The sequence below is a fragment of the Eumetopias jubatus genome, unplaced genomic scaffold (genome assembly GCF_037043125.1).
Source record: "Eumetopias jubatus isolate StellerSeaLion01/CBP00866 unplaced genomic scaffold, mEumJub1_p1.0 scaffold_10, whole genome shotgun sequence".
Classification (NCBI taxonomy): domain Eukaryota; kingdom Metazoa; phylum Chordata; class Mammalia; order Carnivora; family Otariidae; genus Eumetopias; species Eumetopias jubatus.
The window spans coordinates 62,831,745-62,857,741 of record NW_028274816.1 but is presented as its reverse complement, the minus strand read 5'-3'; the positions used below and the strand labels follow the sequence as shown (position 1 = coordinate 62,857,741).

General features: G+C 44.7%; 1 protein-coding gene and 1 long non-coding RNA gene across 6 annotated transcripts; one reads left to right on the top strand and one right to left on the bottom strand.

Moving 5' to 3' along the window:
- Window positions 1–516: 516 nt before the first annotated feature.
- On the bottom strand, window positions 517–21,007 carry ZNF667 (zinc finger protein 667). Of its 5 annotated transcripts, XM_028095204.2 has the most exons (7): window positions 20,576–21,007; window positions 19,076–19,239; window positions 11,806–12,054; window positions 11,629–11,720; window positions 9,959–10,085; window positions 8,583–8,675; window positions 517–2,866 (listed from the first exon to the last, which is right to left on the bottom strand). In XM_028095204.2, exons 3-7 carry the CDS (start codon window positions 11,858–11,860, stop codon window positions 1,287–1,289), a joined length of 1,947 nt encoding a protein of 648 aa, XP_027951005.1. In that variant the 5' UTR covers window positions 11,861–12,054; window positions 19,076–19,239; window positions 20,576–21,007; the 3' UTR covers window positions 517–1,286. The 5 variants fall into 5 exon arrangements, with proteins under 5 accessions (XP_027951005.1, XP_087883090.1, XP_027951008.1 ...); XM_088026964.1 differs by lacking the exon at window positions 20,576–21,007 and having other exon boundaries at window positions 19,076–19,620; XM_028095207.2 differs by lacking the exons at window positions 11,806–12,054; window positions 19,076–19,239.
- A 148-nt stretch (window positions 21,008–21,155) lies between these two features.
- On the top strand, window positions 21,156–22,967 carry LOC148163297 (uncharacterized). Its single transcript, XR_015769082.1, has 3 exons — window positions 21,156–21,219; window positions 21,711–21,937; window positions 22,894–22,967. It is a non-coding gene; the product is annotated as an uncharacterized LOC148163297 (long non-coding RNA).
- The last annotated feature ends 3,030 nt before the right edge of the window (window positions 22,968–25,997 follow it).

Here is a 25,997-nt window from a genome sequence, read left to right as displayed (position 1 = left end):
TCTGATTTTATTTCTCACATACTTCGCATAAGCTGGAAACAGAGACTAAAACTTATTATATATGGTGATTAGTGGACAGGAAAATAGCCTGGTACATAAATTCAGGGTATTTCCCCCTGTATTAGCCAGCCTGGGCTGCCATAACAAAAATACCACAGACTAGGTGACTTAAACGAAAGAAACTTACTTTTCAGTTTTGGAGGCTAAAAGTCCGAGATCAGGGTGTCACATGGTTGGATGGTAGTGAAGGCTAGCTTCCTGGCTTATAGACAGCCATCTTCTTGCAGTATCTTCACCAAGTAGAAAGAGCAAGCTCTCTGGCATCCTTTCTTTTTTTCAGACACTAATCCTATCATGATGCACCCTTATAACCTCATCTATCCCTAAGTAGCTCCCGAAGGTCCCATTTCAAAATACCATCACGTTAGAGGTTAGGGGTCCGAAATATGAATTTTTAGAGGACATATTCAAGAAATGGCATCTCATTTTCCACCAATCACTTACTGCACGCCAGGGTTCTTACATGAAAATACCAATATTTATTTATATAAATAAAGACAAATTTATTTTCAATAAAACAGTAGCAAATAATTTCTCCCTGCTTTTAAGTTCTCATTTCTCTGGTTTCTTTTTTCCCATTAGCCTGTCTCAGGCTTGTTAGATTTTTCACACGATGAGTATCATATATCTTCATATGGAGACAATATGGTAATGACTCAACTGATTTACACAATTATGAGTGCTCTCTTTATCTACTTGAAGACTCACTCTTCTCTTTTCTCACCCACAATTTTCTGCCGGCTGGAAGTAGCACCCTGGTTTGCCCAGGAAATCTCTTATTTGTGATGGTTCCAGTCCTAAGAGACAAACTCAAACTCATTCTTCATGTGACTTTAAATCAGGCTCAAAAGCCCCATCCAGAAATACGGACTTTGCAGTTCTACTTTGTCGTATGTGACTGATGAAATAGCTTTAAATTACACTGGAAATAAAATATCAGTAATTCTTATCAAATGAGGAGTAGTATTCATTAAAAATGACTGATCCGATCATCCGAGCTTGCTATTTTGAAATTAAGACCTATGATAAGGTCATTGCCTCAGTTGATTACAAATCACCTGGTCAAAGTCACCGATGACTTTTGCTCTTTGGCTTTCAAAGTGGGACACATCATCAAATGGTCCCATTTTTACAAAATTTATGTTATAAACAAATGCATTTTCCTATGCCTTGGTCTCTGCTACTTTGAAAGCCTCACTCTATGCTTTCACATATTTAAAACAAACTTAGGCTTTTTCTTCAGAATGTGTATTCTGATGTCGAATCAGGGATGAACTCCGACTATATGCCTTCCCACATTTACTACATTCATACGGTTTCTCTGAAGAATGACTTCTCTGATGCCGAATAAGATCTGAGCCACTGCTAAATGCCTTCCCACATTCATTACATTCATAGGGTTTCTCTCCAGTATGACTTCTTTCATGTAGAATAAGGGATGTGCGTTGACTAAAGGCCTTCCCACATGTTTTGCACGTATATGGTTTTTCTCCAGTGTGAATTCTTTCATGTTGGGCAAGGTGTGCACTCTGACTGAAGGCCTTCCCACACTGATCACATTCATAGGGTCTATCTTCAGTATGAATTCTCTTATGTCGAGTAAGAGATATTCGGTGACTGAAGGCTTTTCCACATTCTTCACACTGATAGGGTTTTTCTCCAGTATGAATTCTCTGATGTTCAATAAGAAATGACTGACGGCCAAAAACTTTACTACATTTATTGCATCTGAAAGGTTTCTCTTCAGAATGAATGTTCTGATGTATTTTAAGGTTGGCAGTTCCAGAAAACATCTTTCCACATTCCTTACATTCAAACAGTTTCTTTTTCCTTGTATGAACTTTCTGATGTTGAATAAGGGATGAATGCCGATTACAGACCTTCTCACATTTACTGCATCTGTACAGTTTCTCTCCATTATGAATTCTTAGATGTAGAATAAGGGTTGAAAGCCGCCTGAAGACCTTCTCACATTTATCACATTTATAGGTTTTCTTTGACGTGTGAATTCTCTGATGAAGCATAATGGATGAAATCCTATTAAAGGATTTTCCACATGCTCTACATTTATAAGGATTCTCTAAATGGTGACTTTTCTGCTGTGGACTCCGACTTAATGCCTTCTCACTTTCATGGGTTTTCTCTCCAGTATGATTTCTTTTATGTATAACAAGGGCTGATTTCTTATTGAAGCCTCTCCCACATTTACTACATTTATGAATTTTCTTTCCACTGTGAAATTTCTTATGAAGTAATAGGGATGACATTCGAATGAAGTCTTTCCCACACTTTCCACACTGGTGGATGTTCTCAACAAAATTAATTTTCTGGCCCACATTGGGAGGTGGGCACTGACTCAAGGCCCTCCCATAGTCAAAAGTTTCCTTTCCATCATGAACTTTCCCATGTAGAATAAGAGATGTTCTTTGAATGAAGCTTTCTCCACATTTATCACATTTATAGCTTTTCCTTCCACTGTGAATTTTCTGATGAAGAATGAGGGATGAGATCTGTCTGAAAGCTTTTCTACAATTACTGCATTCATAAGGCTTCTCTCCAGTATGAGATTTCTGATGAAGTTTAAGAGATAAGCTTTGACCAAAGGTTTTCCCACAGTCATTACATTTTAAAGATTTCTTCCCTGAGTGCACCTTCCTGGGTTTTATTAGAACTGAACTCTTCTTGCAGCCTCTCTTTCCTGTGGGAACTTTCTGTGATGCAGAAATTGGTTTCTGATAGATGCTTTGCCCAGATTTGTTGCACAGATTTGGAGGTAACTTCCTGGTCTCAGATTTAGACCCTGAGTCTGAAAGATAGCAAGAAATTCAATATTTGTTTTCCTATGCTGGAAAAATGAAGCTTCTGTGCAGTCATTATCAATGATGATAATAATAATACTTATCAAACATAATAACAACGATGACAACTAAGACAGTAACTTTTTAGTCTCTTATTGTAATTTTAACATAAGGGCTTTATAGAAATATTTAATAATTAGAATTCAGGAAATCCTGCAATTTGAAATGAATAAAATGAAAGTTTTATTTGTAGGATAAATTCATACCATATGCTACATTAAACTCCATAGATTCTTCATTGGATAAATGTACTTTTATTATATGAAATGTCTAAAATGACAGAAGATAACTACAGACAGAAAATAAATTAGTAGTTGCCTGGGGCTGGAGGTGGAAATAGGAATTAACTGTAAATGGACATGAAGACTTTTATTAGGGTGACAAAAATATCCTAAAACTAGATTATGGTGATGGCTACACAACTTGTTAAATTTGTCAAAAACCACTGAATTATACACTTAAAATGGGTGAATTTTACAATTTTACAATGTGTAAATTAGGTCTCAATAAAGTAAATTTTTTTGTGAAGTTGTACATTTTTAAAATGTATTCTTAAAATCAAATCTTTAAAAAACAACAACTGGACTTCTGGTGTCCAGTTCCTCATGTAAGAGGCTTAGAAAGCACAACTTCACCCTAACAAGTAAGAAGCTAAGTACAAACCACTGCCTCCAACTCCGGTTGCTTCCTGTCCCTCCTAGGGGGCAGCGGGGATGGGGATGGACTGAGAAACTTGTGATGTTCACACTCCAGAGGCAAAGGCACCCTAAAAGACTGAGGCCTAATCCTAGGACCATAAAATGTGTCCCATCCCAACACACCTCACCCACCTCATCACTAACTGTTTACAACAGTTCTTTCTACCTGGTACATCCCCTCTGGCCATTAAGAAAAAATTACAAGGCATACCAAAACGCAAAACACACAATTTGAAGAGAGAGAGCAAGCATCAGAACTAGACTCAGATATGGCAGGGATGCTAGAATTATCAGACCAGAAATTTAAAACTGATTAATGTTAAGGGCTCTAAGAGATAAAGTATACAGCATATTAGAACAGATGGGCAATGTAAGCAAAGAGATGGAAACACTAAGAATCAAAACAAAATAATAGAGATCAAAAACACTGTAACAAAAATGAAGAATGCCTTGGATGGGCTTATTAGTAGATTTAGCATAGCTGAAGAAAGATTCTGTGAGCTAACTTATCAACAGAATCCTTAAAAACCAGAAAGCAAATAAAGACTGGGAAACAAAACAAAACAAAACAAAATAATAAACCCTAGACTATCCAAAGACTGTGGGACAACTACAGAAGAAGTAACAAATGTGTTATGAGAATGCGAGGATAAAAAAAAGAGAAATGAGAGAAGAAACATTTGAAGCAATAATGAGTATTTCCCAAATTAATGTCAGACAACAAATTGTGATTCAAGATGCTCAGAGAACACCAAGCAGGAAAAACGTTAAGAAACCAATACCTAGGCATGTCTTTTTCAAATTGCAGAAAATTAAAGATAAAGAAAAATTCTTGAAAGACAGCATAGGGGAAAAAAGACCTCACATACAGAGGAACAATGAATTGCATCCAAATTATTAGAGACCATGCAAGCAAGAGGAGTGGAGTGAAATATTTAAAATGGTGACAGAAAGAAACCACCAACCTAGAATTCTGTACTCTGTAAAAATATCCTTCAAAAGTGAGAGAAAAAAAGACTTTCAGACAAATAAATATTGAGGGAATCTGTGACCAGCAGTCCTGCAAGAATGTTAAAAGAGGTCTGTTAGAAGAAAAATAATAACAAGTCAGAAACTTGGATCTACACAGAGAAGGGAAAAGCAATGAAGAAAGAATAAGTGAAGACAAAAAATCCCTTAATTGACCTAAACAATAATAGTTTGTTTAAAATAACAGAAACAATGTATTCAATTGTGTATGCTTCTGTATTTATCCTATGTATACATGCAAATACACACATATTTGCTTATATACACATACTTGCTTACATATATATAAATGAAGTGAATGACAGCAATGATACAGGTGAGAGGAGGAAGGAATTACCATTATTTTATTATTATAAGGTACTCACACTATCCATAAAGTGGTACAGTGTTATCTGAAAGTGGACCTGGATTAGCTGTAAATGTATAAATTCTAGGGCAACCACTTAAAAAAAAAAAAAAAGATATATATATAGATACCTATACCTGTATCTATATATCTGATATGCTAAGGACGGACAGAAAATGGAATCATAGAAATGCTCATTTAAAACCACAATAGGTCTGCATGGAGCACTGGGTGTTGTACGCAAACAATGAATCATGGATCACTACATCAAAAACTAATGATGTAATGTATGGTGATTAACATAATAAAAAAAATAAATAAAAAATAAATAAAACCACAATAGGAAGGGGCGCCTGGGCGGCTCAGTCAGTTAGGCATCTGCCTTTCGCTCAGGTCATGATCCCAGGGTCCTGGGACCGAGCCCCTCATCGGGCTCCCTGCCAGTACGGAGTCTGCTTATCCCTCTCCCTCTCCCCCACTCTCTCTCAAATAAATAAATAAAACTTTTTAAAAATTAAATTAAATTAAAAAATAAAACCGCAATAGGCAGAAAAAGAGTGGAAGACAAAAACAGGAAGAATAAAGACAACAAATGTAAGTATTATATATACAGTAGATATCAATCCAACTATATCAATAATCACTTTGAATGTCAACAGTCTAAACCAATTAAGAGAGACTGAATTTAATCTAATTCAGAGTGAATTAAAAAACACAGCCCAACTGTGTGCTGCTTATTAAGAAACTCACTTTAGATATAAAGACACAGATTTAAAGTAAATGAATGGAGAAAAACATACCGTGCTAACACAAATCAAAAGAAAGCAGGAGTAGCTATATTAATTTTGGACAGAGCTGACTTAAAAGCACTGAAAGTTATCATGGATAAAGGGGGGCATTATATAATGATAAAGGAATCAATTCTTCAGAAGACATAACAATTCTTAGTGGGCATATGCCGAACAACAAAGCATCAAATTACAAGAGATGAAAACTGATAAAACCACAAGGAGAAATATATGAGTCCACTATCATAGTTAAGACACTTCAACATCCCTCATAAATGAAAAGATCCAGAAAGCAGAAAAATCAGTTAGTGGAACTCAACCATACCTTCAATTCAACTGGATATAACTGACATCTATAGACTACTTCATTCAACAGTAGCAGAAGTCACATTATTCTCAAACTCACATAGAACATTCATCAAGATGGACCACATTCTGGACCTTAAAACATAGCTTAACAAATAAAAGAAATGACACAATGCTCTCAGACCACAGTGAAATTAAACTAGAAATCAGTAACAGAAATATCACTGGAAAATCCCTAACTACTTGGAGATTAAATAATACATTTCTAAATAACACATGAAATCACAAAAGAAATTTTTAAATATTTTGAACTAAATGAAAATAAAACACAACTTTGGGGCACCTGGGTGGCTCAGTCAGTTGGTCACTACTGACTATTTCTTTTGATACGCAGATGTTGCTACAAAGCAACAGCAATTAAGACAGTGTGGTAGTGGAAAAAAGATAAAGACCAATAGAACAGAATAGAAAGCCAAGAAATAAACTCTCGCATATCTAGTCAAATGATTTTCAACAAGGGAGCCAAGATGACTCAATGAGGAAAGGACAGTCTCTTCCACAATCAGTGTTGGGAAAACTGGCTATCTACATGCAAAAGAATGATCCTGGACCCTTACCTTACACCTTACACAAAAATTAACTCAAACTGATTAAAGACCTAAATGTAAGATCTAAAATTATTGAACTCTTAGAAGAAAACATTGGGTGGAGAGGTTCAGGATATTAGATTTGGCACTAATTTCTCAGATATGACACCAAAAAGCACAGGCAACAACAACAAAAGACAAATGGGACTACATCTGCATGTCAAAAAAAAAAAATAGTGTGAAAAGGCAACCTATGGAGTAAGAGAAAATGATTACAAATCGTCTATCAGATAAGGGACTAATATACAGAATATATAAAGAACTATAGGGGGGCCTGGGTGGCTCAGTCGTTAAGCGTCTGCCTTCCACTCAGGTCATGATCCCAGGGTCCTGGGATCGAGCCCCGCATCGGGCTCCCTGCTCAGCCAGGAGCCTGCTTCTCCCTCCCCCACTCCCCCTGCTTGTGTTCCCTCTCTCGCTGTGTCTCTCTCTGTCAAATAAATAAAATCTTTAAAAAAAAAAAGAAAGAAAACAGTATGGAGATTCCCCAGATAATAAAAAATAGATCTATCATATGATCCAGCAATCCCACCTCTGGGTACATATCCCAAAATTTGAAATCAGGACCTTAAATACATATCTGTACTCCTATGTTCGTTGCAGCATTATTCACAGTAGCCAAGAAGCAGAACAACCCAAATATCCACTAATAAATGGATAAAGAAAATGTGATATATACAATGAAATATTATGCAGCCTTAAAAAAAAAAAAAAGAAGATCCTGTCACATGCTACAACATGGATAAAGCTCAAGGAAATTTTGCTCAGCAAAAAAACGGACAAATACTGTATGACTTGATTCATACAAAGTATCCATGGTAATCAAAATCAGACAAATACAAAGAAAGGTGGCTACCAAGGGCTAGGTGGAAGGGTGGAGGGAGAATTAGTATTTCGTAAATATAGTTTCAAAAGTTATTACAAGATGGAAAAGTTCTGGATATCTGTTGCACAACAACGTGAATATACTTAACGCTACACTTTAAAACGGTTAAGATGACAAAAACTAATGATGTAATGTATGATTAACATAATAAAAAATAATAATAAAAATAAAACAGTTAAGATGATAAATTCAATGTTATGATTTTTTTTTACAATTAAAAAAACTCAGGGGTGCCTGTCAGTTAAGAGTCTGACTCTTGAGCTCAGGGTCATTAAGTTCAAGCCCCATGCTAGGTTCCATGCTAGGTGTGGACCCTACTTAACAAACAAAACAACAACAACAACAACAACAAAAAACCACTCATAGAACTGTTAAGTAAAAATAACCTAACCAAAGAGAAATCTATCAGAAAAGGGAACAAGTTCTTAGAAAGTAGTCAAAATGAACAGTTGTGGAAAATATTTTTTTTTCAAAGAATGAAGAAAACCATGCACAGTTGAACATTACCATTAGCAATGCTATCATGAGAGAAGGTGGAATATGCTAAGGCAGGGAATGTGATAGGTGGGGATAAAGGCATTAAGAGCTGAGCTTCTGAGACCAGAATTTGGGGTTCAAACCCAGCTCTGCTGCCACTTCCTAGCTGGGTTACCTTAGGCAAGTCACTGAACTTCCTTGATCTTTGGTTTCCTCATAAATAAAACAGGAATAATAATAGTTCCTACCTTATAGGACTGGGAGGAACCTGTACTTAGAAGCATGTCTGGTACCTAGGAAGGGTTTATTAAATGTTGGTTATTCTTCTGGGGGCTCACACTAGAGACGAGATTTTCTTTACAGGCCTGGGGCCTTTAAGGTATGGAAACTGGCAGTCTGCAAACATCTTCAAGAGGTTGCCCTCTCAAGATGGAAGGTGCTCTTACAAACAACAGCAACAAGTAAGCCTTGATTTTCTGTCACTCACCCATGCCCCGGCGTTTCCTCACTGGCTCCACTATCCAAGGTGCTTTCCCTTTCTCCAATAAGGTGATCACATTTGGCCTCCGAAAGGAAAGTCCTGCATTCAGGAAAAACATCAGCACTGAGCATGACATGGGTGCCACAGATGTCAGAGCCAAGCCCCGTGTCAACGGGATGGGGATTTATGAGCGCAAAGGGAGCACAGAGGACATGAAGGGCAGCTGGAGGAGGACGGCCAAGTTCAGTTATAGCAAGCAGAACTGCTCGTTTCTAACTCTACAAAGCCAATTATTCTCTTGAAAAATCAAACCAGAAACTCCTGAGGCTGGCCATTAAGCTGCTGCCTTTCAGCTCCAATCCCACCCTTCTCTGATCTGTTTTGTGTGCAGGGGCTGGGGCTCTGCAAACTATACTTCTTCACCAGAAGCTCCCTGTCAGCATCCACCAACAGGGGCTCTGCTGGTTTTAATTCTGCTTCTTTTTTTCCCTACACTCTCAGAATTAGCCTCATCCTGACCCTTCATGAGTAGAAACAGACTAGTCAGCACACCTCTCTCTTCCTTCAGAAGTCTGAGTCCCTTCCTCTAAGTCCTAAAAACCCCCAAACTCTCCCCTTTGTATCCCTAACCCAAGGATGGTGCCTGCATCCTGTGGTTACCAACTCTGTATTATTTTGTCCACTATTTACCCATTAATCATACTTGTTAAATAGATTCCTCATATTAAATTCTCTCAAAACAACCAGGTATCCTCAAAAGGTTACATATATAGTTACTGTGTGATAGCAATTCCACTCCTAAGTATATACTTAGGAAAAATGAAAAAATAAAAATATACGTCCACAAACTCATACGTTAATATTCACAATTGCCACAGAGTGAAAAACTGCCCAAACGCCCATCAACTGATGAATGGATTAACAAAATGTGGAATACTATTGACCATGAAAAGGGGGTACTGATACATGCTACAATGTAGATGAACCTCAAAAACATTAAGTTAAGGAAGCCACAAAGGACCACATACTTATGATTCTATGAAAGGCCAAGAACAGGCAAATTCATAGAGACAGAAACCAGATTAGTGTTTACCTAATCTGGAGGAATTAGTGGGCAAGGGGAATGAAAACTGATTGTTAATGGATATGGGGTTTCTTTTGGGGTAATGAAAATGTTCTAAAACAGACGGGTGATGGATGTACAACTCTGTGCATACATTAAAAACCACTGAATTATATACTTTGTATGTAGAGCATGTGAATTATACAGCAATAAAGCTGTTAAAAAAACCCAAACGGGCAGTGGCTTCTGTTTTACTAACTAGACTAATTTATGTCCCACAATGGGTTGGTTGTGGATTATGGGGTGGAGAGAGCCTTACCAAGAGAGACCAGGTTCTGGTAGTTCTCCAACATGACATCTTCATACAGATCCTTTTGAATGGGGCTCAGCCATTCCCACTCCTCCTGGGAAAAGTAGATGGCCAAATCCCCAAATGTCACTGGCACCTGAAACAGAAAATCACATGTCCTTTCACCACAGGCTTATGCTTCCACATGGCTGGAAACAAGGAATTTGTCCCAAACATGGGAGATCCACGGTGCCAGGAATCTATTCAGGAAACACTTGAGGTTCTGAGGCCAAGAGTAGCAAGTGCATTAAATAAAATAAATACAACACAATACAATACGACATAGCTATTATTAAAAACTATGTGCCATAAAAAGCAGTATCAACTTGAATTTACTGGGCACTGACAAAGGCAGAGCATTTTTCTAAGCACCCTATAGGTACCGACCCATGTTAGCCAGTGACTGGGGCACTGCTGAGAGAATCACAGCAACGCTACATATCAGGAAATGGGAAGCCCAGAAACAGGAGGGTGACTTATGGAAGGAAGGGCCCAAACGAGTGAACGGGGGAGTTGGAGTTCAATCTGGGCAGTCTGGCTTCTGATTCATGCCCCTAACTACATACTCTCTAAAGAGCACAGGACTCAACTACACAGGGCCAAAAGTTCTTTGTAGATTTAACCAAGGTTACTGATCACTTGATCTTAAATAGGGAGATGATCCTCGATTATCTAGGCAGATGATGTAATCACAGGAGCCTGTAACAGTAGGGAAATTTTCTCCAGCTGGAAGAGGAGAGTGGAAAGGGAAGTTGGAGAGATCTGAAGCCTGATCTGACCTGCTATTGCTGGCTTGAAGATGGAAGGCGGCCACATGGAAAGCAGAAGAAACTGAATATGCTAATAAACAATGAGTTTTGAAGAGCCTCAGATGTGACCACACAGCCAGCCAACACCTTTTCTCAGCCTTGCGAGACCAAGAGCAGAGGATCCAGCCAAGCTGCATTGTGCCTGATCTCTGACCCACAAACTGTGCACCATAAACGTGGTGTTTTGAGCAGCTCAATTTGTGCAACTTTGTTAGAGCAGCAACAGGGAACACATAACTTAGAGGGCAAAAGTGTTAGAGAAATTGCATCCAAGATGTTTATTTTAGAAAATCACTTCATCATCTAAAGTGGTGAAGCATGGTTTTTAACAGAAGGTTGACTCACTGGCCTGGTTCCAACGAACCCAATCTGAATACAAGGTTATGTGGAATCTCTTAAAATTAGAGAGATTTCCTCCTTGTAAATATGGGCTATACAAGTAAAAACAAAGGGACATTAACAGATTAACTCTAGAGCACAACCTCGAATCCTCCTCTGCCTCAGGAGATCCTGCCTAGGCACTCATGTCTACCTTGAGAAATCATGGTGGCTCTCCTCTTCCGTCTCCGGAGCAGCCTAGGCAAACAACCTGGAGATGCTAAACAAATAGGTGAATGGCCATATGCACACTGAGAAAAAAGGAGAGGAGGGTGGTGAGTGGTTACATGGGTTGCTGGAGCTCTTCTCATGCTCCTACCCTCCGTGGTGATGGAGGAAACAGAGACCAGATTTTGGATGGGATTCTGTCAGGCAGGAAGTTTCCATGGAAGGAAAGCAAATGACCCATGTCTTACAAGATGGAACTTCCCTGCAAGAACAATCACTATTTACCTTGGACTTGGACTTCCCTCGTGCAGCAGGCATCCTTTCCTCCCCCTTGAGGCTCCACATCTGGAGAAGGGCAGAGTGCAGAGAAGGTGGGGCTGTGGGAGAAGAGAAGTCATGAGGATGACAGGGCCTTTTGGGTGGTCCCAGAGTCTCTAGGATAAGAACCCCCGGATCCCTCACCCTGGTCACACATGCATGTGCATGCACACATATACACAGGTGCATAGACACACATGGAGGGAGGTCAGAATATCTTCTGCAGCATTCCTGCCCCTTCTCAGGGTTGGGAAGGGGCACAGCCAATGCTATCTGTTCCCAAGATCACAGAAGGCTCCAGATGAGGAGGCAAATGAGACATGAAGACAGCTATCCATCCATTTGACAAGCATTTGTTAAGTGTCTAGTATGTGCCAGGCATCGTCCTAGGTGCTGGGGAAAGAGCAGAGTTAGAGAAGAAGTACCAGCTCCCCTGTACCTTACATTCCACCATGGATGGTAAGTTCATATAGAACACAGTGTCAGCTGAGATCATTGCTATAAAAACAAAACACAACCCAACAATACCAGAGCAGGGGGTGGAGTGATGGGGTGGTTGAGGGAGGCCTCCAGAGGATGCAACATTGAGTCAAGGTTTGAATGTAGTGCAGGTGTGAGGCACTTGAACGCCTGGAAAAGAGCATTGTGAGTAGAGGTACAGTAAGTGCAAAGGCCCTGGAGCAGGTGTGTACTTGGTATGTGGAGGGAAGTAAATGGTGTGAAACAGAATGAGTGAGGTGGGGAGTGGTGGTCTGTGAGATGGCTGAGTTCAGGAGGGGCCACATCATGAAAGGGGTTGTGAGCAGTTTGGAACTGATCCTAAATGTCATAAGACATCATTGAGGGAGCACGAGTTTGAGGAGTGGCATATCTGACTTAACATTTAACAAAATTTGTTGGGTGGCTATGTGGTGAATAAACTGTGTATGTTGGTGAGAGGTGGTGGGGATGCAAGAGCTGAAGAGGCAATTCATTAGGCAGGGTATGTGTCAATCCAGCAGGGAAATTCAGTGGCATGGATTAGGCCCATCACTGAGTCACTATGCACCTATGCTGTTCTACATGCATACCATTAGCAACTGGTGACAACTGAGTTCTGGAAATAAGGCTAGTGCAACTGAGTGTTTAACGTTATTTAGTTTCAATTAATTAATCACTAAAGTATTAATAATATTAAAATTAACGAATTAGAATTTAATCTGAAATTAAAAACTGATCCTTGATTTAGTTACTGTAAAACTTTGAAGAATGTTTGAAACAACTGGGTGTGAGAATCTACTTTTCCAAAGGTAAGTTTTATGAAATTTAAATACAGATCAAGAGGCGCCTGGCCAGTTAAGCATCTGCCTTTGGCTCAGGCCTTGATCCCAGGGTCCTGGGATCAAGTCCCGTATCAGACTCCCTGCTCAGCGGGGAGTCTGCTTCTCCCTCTCCTTCTGCCTCTCCCCCTGCTTGTGCTCTGTCAATAAATAAATAAAATCTTTAAAAATAAACAAACACATACACACATACAGATCAAACAATAAAAATTACTGCTCTGGAAAACTGTATGGAGGTTCCTCAAGAAGTTGAAAATAGAGCTACCCTATGACCCAGGAATTGCACTACTGGGTATTGACCCCAAAGATACAGATGTAGTGAAAAGAAGGGCCACTCTGTTTTATCAGAGTGGCCACAGGACTTGGGGAGATTTGCAGCACAGCACGTTAAGGTTGAGGAGTTGTGGCTCAGTAACTAAGTGGCCTGGACTTCCATTCTGTGTGCTGAGCAAGGCTTCCCTCATGCAGAAAGTGGAGACAAAGGGACCTACCCAGAGTCTTAAGATGCCTGAATTCTCTCTGCATTAGACTCCAGGACAGGGTTATGCTGGGTGATTTGTAGCACCTGCCAATTTCCATGGTGTAAACACTCCCATGAGGGCCCCACTGTAAGCTACCAAACTCATGTCACTGAGCACAGAGCACAGAACTGGGGAAAGGTGTACACAACAGGTTTGTGATCTAGTGTGAGCCAGCCCCAGCACTCCACTGCCAGAGAGTCTCTGAGAACAAAGCTGTATTCTTTGCCCCGGAGTTCTCCTACTTTTAACTACTATCTCCAAACTGTAGAGGTAATGCCTGGTTCTGTGGTCCAGGACAGAACCCAAAGCAGCTTTGTCATTATAGAAAACTTCTGCTGGTTGGTTCTGTTTCATTTTGAAGCATCCACATGACTTTGGTATCCTACATCATAATAAATCTGAGCTTGTATTAATATAAATCTAATTAATAAAAACCTAAATTTTAAACTATTTACCAGATAAATACATCCCTTGGTTTTTCCCTTCCAATTCCTCAAGTAGAACAGATTATTGCAGGAAGTGGTATCATGTCCATCCTGCGGTTTCCCATAGCTGTTTGTACTCAGCCATGTACCCCAAATTAGAAAAGTACAATTCTTGCCCACAAAACAATTTTCTCTGAGGAACTCAGCACTGCTGGGGAGGAAAGAACAGCAGTTTGATATTAAATAATTCTGGATTCAAAATTTGCCTCTTCCAATTATTGGGGTAAAGAAAACCTACCTCACCCTTAGCTGTTATGAAGTTGACATGAGCTACCTTTATAGGAGCTATCTTCAGCAACAGGCACACAGTAATTTCTCATCTGCCTTATCCCTTTTATTCACTATACACCAAGCATCCAAAAGACCAAGGAAGCCTGAGACCCATTCAGAAGGCTGTGGGTAGAATTCTCATACAGTGCAGACAGGAGAGAAATTAGCACCACCTCAGTGGAGGGTAATTCGGCAAATCTTTGAAAATTGAAGGTACATATCCCCTCTAACACAGTAAACCTCATTTCTGGTATTTGTCTTTAGAAGTCCTTGCATATGGATAAAATGACACACAAGGGTATTCACTGTGGCAAGGCTTGTAGGAAGAGGCAGTATGGTTCTACAGTGAAGGGCATGAGCGTGGAGGCTGTCTGGGTTCAACCTCTAACTCTGCTACCCTCCTCTGGGTGAACTCTCATGTCCTCTCTAGGCCTCAGCTTCCTCAATTGGCAAATGGGGCAAGTAACAATGATTCCACAGGGCTGTTTGGAAGATTAAATGAATGAAAACATGTAACACATTTGGAGCAGTGCCAGTACTTACCAAATGTAAGTCATCAAGAGATTAGAGATAACCAAAATGCCCATCAATAGGAAAATGGCTAAGTGAGTGTTATGTACACATAATGGGACACCATGTAGATCTTAAAAGGAACAAAATAGCACTACATCAGTGCTTCTTCAACGGGGGCAATTTTGCACCCAGGGGATACCTGCAATGTGTGGGGACATCTGTGATTGTCACAACAGGGTGTGTGTGTGTTCCTGGCATCTAGTGGGCAGAGGCCAGGATGCTGTTCAACACCCTACATTACACAAGATGGCACCCCCCAAAGGAAGGAACAATCTGGTCCAAACATCAACTGTGCCGAGGTTGAGAAACCTACTCTACAGGTATTGCATGAAATGATCTCCATGATGTGGTGTAACGATAGAGGAAAAGGTACAGAAAAACTTAGAAAAAAGAAAACATGGAAAACCAACATCTGAGTTTGAAAAGGCAGACAAGTTCTGGAAATATAATCAAGAAGTCATTAACAGTGACTGTCTCTGAAGAAGGGAACTAGATCACTTGGCATGGGAAAGGAAACTCGAAACTCACTTTTCCCTATCTATACTTTGCATTTGTGTTTCACGCATAACTACCTCTTCAAAACAACACAAATAAAATAGCATGAATCTCACACTATCTCAGGGGAGAGCTGTACACCTGGCCTGTCTTCTGAATCTCAAACATAGTGTGAGAAAAGGGCTCTGCCATTTAAATTTAACACAAAGCTAATTCTTCACCCTAAAGTGAGGATGGCAAAAACCTGGATGGAAACAAGTTTCAAAGAGTTCCTGGGCAGTGGCCATGCCTCCCTCAGGGGCAGACAACTAGGGTCCCTCCTCTCAGCCCCAACATCTCCAAGATCCTAGAGGACTGTGCTGAGCACTGAGTTGGGGCAGGTCCAACAGTACTGGACAACCAGCCATTTAATGCATAATCTCACTGCTTCCTTTCAAAGTCTGCTTTTGCTGTACCATCTGTCAAATATTTGAAGATCACCTCTACTCTGAACCTGCCAGTCCCAGAGGCCAGACATATTGAAGACACTTTCCTTAAAGACCCAAGTCCAACTGTAACAGAAAACAAGGGCTTTGCACATGAATGTGAGCCCTGACATTTCTCTGCTTTACATGGGAACAAATTTCCTCAGTTATAGGACGGGGCTAGGAATGTCCCTATTGCAGGAAAGCACAGCTGTGAGGACTGCATTAGAAAAAATACTGAAAGCACTGGTCACTCATAATCCTCCCCTCCCTCTACCAAATCAATTTACCTCATTCCTCAAGCAAGCTCAGAGCTACAGCTCTCAACCTTGTTTGTACATTAGAATGTCTTGGGAGCTTTTTAATAAATACCAGTGGCTGTGCCTGATGGCAGATCAATTGAATCATAATCTCTGGGGACTGGCTTTGCATTTTTTTTAATTTTTTATTGTTATGTTAATCACCATACATTACATCATTAGCTTTTGATGTAGTGTTCCATGATTCATTGTTTGTGCATAACACCCAGTGCTCCACGCAGAATGTGCCCTCTTTAATACCCATCACCAGGCTAGCCCATCCCCCCACCCCCCTCCCCTCTAGAACCCTCAGTTTGTTTTTCAGAGTCCATCGTCTCTCATGGTTCGTCCCCCCCTCCAACTTACTCCCCTTCATTCTTCCCCTCCTGCTATCTTCTTTTTTTCTTAACATATATTGCATTGTTTCAGAGGTACAGATCTGATTCAACAGTCTTGCACAATTCACAGCGTTCACCATAGCACATACCCTACCCAATGTCTATCACCCAGCCAACCCATCCCTCCCACCCCCCACCACTCCAGCAACACTGTTTGTTTCCTGAGATTAAGAATTCCTCATATCAGTGAGATCATATGATACATGTCTGTCTCTGATTGACTTATTTCACTCAGCATAACACCCTCCAGTTCCATCCACATCGTTGCAAATGGCAAAATCTCATTCCTTTTGATGGCTGCATAATATCCCATTGTGTATATACACCACATCTTCTTTATCCATTCATCTGTTGATGGACATCTTGGCTCTTTCCACAGTTTGGCTATTGTGGACATTGCTGCTATAAACATTGGGGTGCACGTACCCCTTCAGATCCCTACATTTGTATCTTTGTGGTAAATACCCAGTAGTGCAATTGCTGGATCGTATGGTAGCTCTATTTTCAACTGTTTGAGGAACCTCCATACTGTTTTCCAGAGTGGCTGCACCAGCTTGCATTCCCACCAACAGTGTAGGAGGGTTCCCCTTTCTCCACATCCCTGCCAACATCTGTCTTTTCCTGACTTGTTAATTTTAGCCATTCTGACTGGTGTGAGGTGGTATCTCATTGAGGTTTTGATTTGGATTTCCCTGATGCCGAGCGATGTTGAGCACTTTTTCATGTGTCTGTTGGCCATTTGGATGTCTTCTTTGCAAAAATGTCTGCTCATGTCTTCTGCCCATTTCTTGATTGGATTATTTGTTCTTTGGGTGTTGTTGAGTGGCTTGGCATTTTTTAAAGTAGGCTCCGCACCCAGTGTGGAACCCAACATGGGGCTTGAACTCACGACTCCACGATCAACACCTGAGTTGAAATCAAGAGATGGAGGCTGAACTGAGTCACCCAGGCGCCCCTGGGCATTTTTTAAAAAAGATTTCCAAGATGATCGAGTGCCTGGGTGGCTCAGTTGGTTAAGCGTCTGCCTTCAGCTCAGGTCATGATCCCAAGGTCCTGGGATAGAGCCCCACATCGGGCTCTCTGCTCAGCGGGGAGTCTGCTTCTCCCTCTGCCCTACCCTCCCCCACTCGTGCACAATGAGTACATACGCTCTCTCTTAAATAAAATCTTTAAAAAAAATAAATAAAAGCTTTCGAAGGTGATGCTAATAGGGAGCCATAGTTTATTCTTTATTGTTTTTTTAAGATTGTATTTATTTATTTGACAGAGACACAGTGAGAGAGAGAACACAAGCAGGGGGAGTGGGAGAGGGAGGAGGCTTCCCGCTGAGCAGGGAACCTGATGTGGGGCTCAATCCCAGGACCCTGGGACCATGACCTGAGGCGAAGGCAGACGCTTAACGACTGAGCCACCCAGGAGCCCCAGTTTATTTTATTTTTTAAAGATTTTATTTATTTATACGAGAGACAGCACAAGAGATCATGACATGAGCCAAAGGCAGACGTTTAACTGACTGAGCCACCCAGGCGCCCCAGGACGCCATAGTTTAGAACCATTATGCCAGTCTCTATGAGCCTCAGGGGGCAGGGTGGAAGATCTGACACCCCCACAACCGCCACCCCCCACCACCCCGCTGAAACCCAGACCTTAGTACTTAAGAAAAAAGTCTGTGATAAGCTCAAAGCCAAACTCGGATTCCCTTCCGAAAAGATAACCATCAAGTCACTGCTGGTGGCCATTATTACTGGCTTTGGAGTTGAATGAGATGGGAAGCCTGGGTGTTGATCCTGTGCTTAACCCATAATCTCCTCACCCTGCTTTATTTCTCCAAACACTTATGACCAGTCAATATAAACTGAACTGTCTTCTTACAAAATGCAAACTCCAGAGGAGTAGTAATCTCTGTCTTGTCAGTTAACTAGCACCTTGCCTGACCCAGGGCAGGCCACTACACGAATGAGTGAAGCCTCTCAGAGCCTACCCAGACCACAGACCCCAGAGAGTTTCTCATCTAAAGAACATCATCCCTTTATCACTTCTCTCCTCCGGCCCCCTCACTCTCCTCCCTATCCTCACACCTTGGTAAAGTCCATGGCGTGCCCTCATCATGGCTCTATACACCAGTGATTCTCAACTGGGGTGATTTTGCCCTTCAGGAGACACCTGGCAATGTGTGGAAACATTTCTGCTTTCACAGCTGGGGCAGGCGGGGGATGTGCTGCTGCCATCTGGGGTACAGAGACCACTTCCTACAATAGGTAGGGCAGCCCCTCCCCCCACCACCATATACACACCCCTAAACAAAAAATGATCTGGCCCAAAGTATCCACAATGCAAAGAATGAGAAACCCTGGTCTAGACACAGAAACACCTCCAGATCCCTGTGTTACGGGGAGATGCTCCCCCGCGGGCCCTGCTACTTCCCAACCCAGGTTATTCACCTCACAGGCTCCCTAGGGACATCTCCGTCCTGAAGACCCCGTACTCCTGGTCTCCCCTCCTACACCCCACTCCTGCCCTCCCAGGATCCCGACCAGAACATTCTGAACCTCAGCTCCAGCCTAGACTTAGGCTTATTTCATATGCTGACCTGAAACCTTTACTCCGGGCTCAACTTCTGCTTTTCTTCCTGTGAATTCTGCTCTCTAGGTGGCTGGCTGCGAGATCCTCGGGGTCGTTATTTAACAATCAAGCACTCACTCCCACGTCGCTTCCTGGTGTCACGTACCGTTCTACTTCATACTCGCCACAAGCCTAGGATCAGTGCTACTATCATCCCCACTGGGGGAGTGAAACGAGGGGCTGGGGACGTCAGAAACCTCTCTCAAGTCGCACGACTCGTGAGAACCTGGAGTCCCAAAGTCTGTGCTCTGCGACGCTGGTTAGAAAGGAGAGGAGCCGCCGTCCGCAGCCACAGGTCCCAAGGGCCACAGCGGGCCCTACTCTCCCTCCAAACACACACGAAGGAGCACCGCGCTCCACCGTCGGACCCTCATCTCAGTTCTGAGACGGAAGCCCCCGCAGCATTCACCACCACGCCCCCACGTCCGCCCCGGCACCGGACAGGCGACCCAGCACGACAACCCACGGCACCGGCCGCTCTGCGCTGGGTGTCTCGTGCGCGTCACCCGCTCACTTCTCCCGCCGCCCCCCGCCCGCCCTCCCCCTCCCCCCCCCCCCCACCGAGGCGGGCAGCCCGCGCAGCCGCTCAGAACCTTCCGCCCGGGGAGAGACGCCAGCGCAGCGGGAGCAGACACGCTCGCTCGGGCGCAGTCACCCAGGGCAAAGCCCACAGCCGTTCCACACGGTGAGCACCGGCCCCACCGGTCCGAGGCACACACACGAACGCGCTCCACCAACGAAGCCTCAGCGCCGCCTGCACACTTCCGCTGCCTGGGCCCACCAGCGCCCGCTCCCCTCTCCCAAACGCCCCGCGCCGCCCAGGGGCACTACACGGCCCTGGAACACGCGCCCGCCCCCCCACCTGCCGCCCGTCCCACAGCACGCGTCCCGAACAGTCCCAGGCCTCCGGGCGCGCAGCCCGAGCTCCGCCTCAGGACCCCCACCGTCCCGGGCCCAGACCCCACCCCACGTCACGACCTCGCACCGCCTCGACCCCGCGCAGCCCCACGGCCGCGCACCGCCGCGCGACCCCACCGTCTCACAGACAAGCACTCCCATTCACTTCAGTCCTCGGGGGTCGCGTCCAGGCGGCGCCCACTCTAACAGCTGCGCAGCAGCCCGCGCCCCCCGCGCCTGCGCACTCTCCTCCTTGACCCCAGGCGCACCCGCCGGCCCCGCCCCCTCACACGAGCAACACGTAGACCGGCCGCCGCCCCACCCCCGGGGCGTCCCCTAGAGCGCCCGGCCCCGCCCCTAAACAAAGCCACGCGGCGCGCACGCGCTCACTCATCTCTCCGGGGACCTCCCCGCAGGAAGGGCCGGAGCCCCACCCCCCGCCCGCCCACGCAAGACACATACGAAGGCGCTCTCACGCAGTCAGAGCCGTCCTGGGGGCGCCGCCGCACGCGCCCCGCCAGGCCCCGCCCCTGCACCACCCCACTCCTCACGCAGGGCCGCGCGCACGCACCGGCTCTACCGCGCGGTCCGCGGGCGCTCTCCTCCTGTTACGTCACGTAGATGCCCTGAGGCGCTGTCCTTCCGCGATCCACTGAACCAAACCCAGCCGCTGCAGTCGGCTGCCCTCACTGCGTGCACAGCCGCAGGTTCCCGCCCGGGAGCGCGCCAGGGCTCAGCGGGACTGGGAGCCGGGCTCACCCGCGGATGCTGCCGCGCGCACTCACGCGTGCGCACTGCGAGCTCAGTCTGCGACCCCTGGGAGCCTTCGGGGTGCCGTGCGGTGCGGCCCTGGAAGGCCAGGCCCCAAACTGAAGGGTGCGACTGAAGGACCCCGGCTTGCGCTGGCAAAGATCTGTCAGGCCCGTCGAAGTGACCCGCGAGAGGGACGGAGCAGGGATGCGCCTCAAGGCTCGCACTGGAGTCTCACTGGCGCCTACGTAGAACGAAGAACCCCAGTGTCCTTTGCGAGGCGCGTCCTTCCCAGGCCCGCAGCCTACATTTCCCAGGGGCCCCTGCGGCGCGTGGTGACGTGCGGCGCGGGCGCTGCGGCGGCGCCTGAGACCCCCCCCCCCCCCGCCCCGGCGGTAGTGAGTCTCTGAGGTGTGCGGCTGGCCCCGCTCGTGCCGCCTGGGCGTCTGCGTACGAGAGGCCCAGGTTGTGGCAGTGCGTGTGTGTTGTGGGGCCTGCGTTTGTGATCGCGTTGTTTTGTGTGTGAGGGGAAACACCGCTTTTGGATGTGTATGTGTAGGCTCTGCCTGCTTTTGCACGACAGCAGAGTTGAGTAGCTGTGACACAAATGTGTGTTGTCCACAGAAGCTAAACTACCCTCTGGCCCTGGATCCCAGCTTTTGTGATTGTGGGGAGGGTGTGTGTGTGTGTGTGTGTGTGTAGGGATCCCAGAAAATAAACGTGCGTGCGCACCCTGCGGACGTACGTGTGCGGCTGTTTTTGTGGTCGTGTGGCTCTGCGTGTGCAGACTCCGTGTTTGCGTTTTCGTTCCCGTTGCACCGTGAGCATTCTCTCCCCACCCTCGCACAGCTCTGGCGCCAGCGCGCGTCCTTACTCAGCCTGAGTCGGACGCTCGGGCGCCCGGGGCCGGGAGCCCCGCGCCCGCGCCGTGTCCGACGCCAGTTCTCGGTGCGCAGGCCGGCTTCCAGGGCCCCGCCGCCTCGGGCTGGACTGACGCGCTGAGAGCGGCTCCGGAGGGTTGTTTTACTTCCGCGATCACCAGTTGTCCTAAAGGGACGTGCTCGGGCAGGGACCGATGAAGACGGGGAAGGGGCTCCCAGCTCCCACCGCCCCAGGGCCCGCGCGGCGTTCGCCAGCCTGGAAGCGCCCTCGACCTCCTCCCGCTGCGAGGGGGGCTTCGCTGGTACGCGTGATTGACTAAACCCTTGGCCATTGGCGATGGAAATGTCCAGCCCCTCCACAGAGCTGGGGGCTGGGACGGAGAGGTCCAACCCTCTAATCACCTGGCTGTTTCCCCTGGCCGCCAGCCCCCACCGTGGGCGTCCCTCGGCCCCACCGCCTCCCTCACCCCTGCCGCCGCAGTGCAGCGCCTTAACATAACAAAAGACACCCCTCGCTCCCTCATCCCTTAGGAAGTTCCAGCGGTTCGGAGCTCAGTGCCGAGAAGGGGCAAACAGCAAATACGTATTTCTTATTATAAAGCACGATATTGCCGCCCGTGTGGGGGAAACCCAGGGTTTGTGCTTGTGCTGCTGTGACCCTATGAATGAACGAGTTCTTGGGGCTAGGTATTAAATGTGTAATTTTTGGACTAATTTTTGGATTCCCAATTGTGTGACAAGGTGGTAGTGATAATCAAAATAGCAGTTAACAGGTATTATTATTATCAGGGCTTTTACTACCACCACCGCTGCTAGCAGCTCGCACATTGCAGCCCCTGCTCAAAAGTGTCATTTCCACTTAAGGGTTTTTGTTTTGTGTCTTTAAATTTTTATTTGGGGGAGAGAGAGCGTACGTGAATGGGGGTGGAGGAGGGCAGGGGGAGAGAGAGAGGAAGAAGCTGACTCCCCTCTAGCAGGGAGTCCAAGATCCCAGGACCCTGAGATGGTGACCTAAGCTGAAGGCAGATACCTCAACCCACTGAACCACCCAGGCATCCCTACACTTAAGATTTTATTTAATCCTTTTAACCTGACTCAAGAGTTATTTCTCCTGAAATCTCCAGTTTCCAGGTGCATAAACGGAGGCACAGGGAGGTTAGGTAACTCACCCAAAGTCACAGCGCTAGTAAAGGTCAGAGCTGATTTTCGCATCCAAGTCTTGCTGACTCCCAAACCCCTGCCCTTCCCACCCCTTCAGGGATTGTTTTCTTGGAGCAAGTTGCTTCCTGAACTGGAAGATTCTTCTGAGTACCTGGTGGTGCTAGAACAAAGGGGATGGCCAAGAAAACCAAGAAACCTCAAGATAAACCTGCAATTTGGCAGTTCTTTGGGTGCTTTCCTTAGACCACCTCCCAAGAGTGAGTATCCTTCTTTCTGCTGTTTAGGGAGACTTTGGTGGGAAAGTTTGGGAAGCCCTGCACTGAGGAAAGTTTTATGCATCCGGAGACTGCATGGCTATAGAGAAACCAGAGAGCCAGGGGTTAGATGTAAATCCTGATGAGGCCCTGTTCTGCCCATTTCTCTGAATGAGGCTGCCTTCTCCCAGGAATCCTGTGAACTTGTCTAAGGCAACAAGCTTGTCCCAGAACCAGACCCACAATCCATTCCTTGTCTTTTGTTCTGTCAGTTTCCCTCTGGCCTCTGGAATTCTGCTGACACCTTGAAGCAAACACCTGCTGTTGGGGAAGGTGCTTTCCCTAAGGAATTCACCAAGGGGTGGGCATCCACAGACCCTGAGGCTGCTAAATGAATTCGGGGATGAATGCATGGATAAATAAATACTGCTAGTTTAAGCACACAAAACTGAGCTTCCGAGACATTGCACAATTTCTTAACAAATGAAATTTTGAGATCCCAGGTTCAAGGCAGAAATTCCTGACACAAAGTCACAATGATACTCTAGAGCTTGATCTTAAGCCACTTTCGTATACTTATTCTTTCATTTATTCAGTATTTTCTTTCGTTTCTATTATGTGCCAAGTATCTTGCCATGCTGGTATAAAATAGTAGAATCATAACAATAGAGAGGTGGTCTCCAAAATCATGGAGATAGATGTAGGAAAGATGTTAGGGTTCGAAGCCGATGGCCAAGAAAGAGTTCTTGAGACATCTTTGTTGCAAAAGGTGGTTTTATTAAAACACAGGGAGAGGACCCGGGGGCAGAAAGAGCTGCACGGGGAGGGGGGGGGCGGCGCCTGGGTGGCTCAGTCGGTTAAGCATCTGCCTTTGGCTCAGGTTATGATCCCAGGGTCTTGGGATTGAGTCCTGCATCGGGCTCCCTGCTTCTCCCTCTGCCCCTCCCCCTGCTTGTGTGTGTGCGTGCACACACACTCTCTCTCTCTCTCAAAAATAAATTAATAAAATCTTAAAAAAAAAAAAGGAAAGAGATGCACTGGGGTCCTGAGGAGTGGCCCATTATATACTTTCAAGTTGGGAGGGGGTTAGGGATTGTGTAAGTCTGTAAGGAATTTTGGAAGCAAGGTTTTCAGGACTTTCAGGGGGCTAGCTATTGTTAGGAAAAAGTAATTTATGACTGTCTAATAAAACCTGAGTCATGAGACCCTTCAGATGTATATCAGTGGGTCATATGCTTGGGGGATGATTGCCAACATGTATCTTGGGGGGGAGACGTAGAGATAAAAGAAGTTTCCAAAGGAATTTTGCATGTTAAAGTAGACTTAAGGGATGGGGGTGGGATGGGGGTCGGGGTCGGGCTAGGATTGCCTTTTACCCTTAGCAAAGTGTCAACATCTGGGCAGCTGAATTCCTAGAGGAATGTCACTCTGCCTGTTTCAAGGACTTGTCAGTGGGCTGAAAGTAGTAAGGAAATTTAATAATTTTTCTTCTGCCTTTGTTTCCCACATCAGAACTATAGAACAAAGTGTTCTGGAGGGTTCAGGAAAGGAAAGAAAGGATGTCTCTTTCTCTGATAGAAGAGAGTCCTGCAGAGGGATATGCCGGCCACATGTAGCCATCTGCCTCTTGTCTTTAATGAGCTGAGAGGACTTCCTGCTCTCAAGCCCACGAGGAGAAGGCCCATTCAGTCACACATACCAGCTCTTCGCAGACCCTGACTCATGGAGCCTTTGAGCCAAGGGTAACAACTGCCTATTTTGAGACATTTTGTTGTGTGGTAAAAACAAACTCATACTAGTCAGGTGTCCCACGACGTGTAGCCATCTACATCTGCAGTCCTACACTTGGATTATTTACACCTGTCCCAGGCAGATCAGCAGGAAAAATGATGGCTTGCCCAAAATGTTCTTAAGCAAACACATGGGCATACCTTTGGGCCACTGCGCAAACGCATTTCATAGCATTCACTCTTTTTGTTTCCACTTTCAATCCTCCCACATCCCCCCATCTCTCATATTCATGTATGTCAAAACTGTTGTTTCTCTTATTCTCTATGACAGTAGTTCCTTTAGCTGTGGTTTTCTTCGAATCTCTCCTCTGCATAGTGTCACCATGCAGGTGGGGCAAACGGAAGAGTCAGCCTTAACTCAAAGTACATCAGCAACTATACTGCATATATAAAGAGTAAGTGTTCCAGTCAAAAGGCAGAGACCGACAACCTGGGTACAAAAAAAAATCATAGGTTGTTTGAAGAAAACAACTCATATATAAGGACACAGACAAGTTAATCATAAAAAAAAATGGGAAAAATTTATACTACGTTACTTACTCTGCTAAGATTGGCCTGCTGTAACTAAACTAGATGGCTTATAAACAGCAGAAATTAATTTCCCACAGTCTGGAGGCCGGACAGGAGGCTGTTGGTGTTCCCAACCAACAGACGCAGGCACACTCTTGCAAATCATTTCATTTTGTTGAACCACCTATATAAAATGTACTCTTACCTACAACTCTGCCAGCCTATTATATTTTGTGTCATTGTACAACTAGGCAGACAGGCAGAACTTCATGTCCTCAGATGACCAAGGATAGGCTCCTCTGTTTCCCACAGACCTATATTTTACTTCTCCAATCACTACTGGAAATTTATGCTATCGATTGTGATGTGATATGCATGTGTGTATATGAGTATAATATAAAACTGTAAACATAAGCTATATAAACAAAAACTTAAAACAACATTTATATATAAAATATATAAAGAAAACATGTTTATATATAAAATTTATATGCAAAACCTATCATTTTGCAAAATATATTAAAAAACTATAAACATAAACTATATAAACATTATAACTATAAATATATAGGGGCTCCTGGTTGACTCAGTCCATGGAGCATGTGACTCTTGATCTTGAGGTTGTGAGTTTGAGCCCCACGTTGGGT

Excerpts from the sequence above, each read along its gene's own strand:
- ZNF667 (XM_028095204.2), bottom strand. The coding sequence starts at position 11,860 with ATGTGTGTCTATGCACCTGTGTATATGTGTGCATGCACATGCATGTGT. Across the intron at positions 10,086-11,628 it reads GAGGGAAGTCCAAGTCCAAG|GTGCCAGTGACATTTGGGGA; the intron begins GTAAATAGTGAT and ends TTTCTGTTTCAG. Across the intron at positions 2,867-8,582 it reads GAGGAAACGCCGGGGCATGG|ACTCAGGGTCTAAATCTGAG; the intron begins GTGAGTGACAGA and ends GCTATCTTTCAG.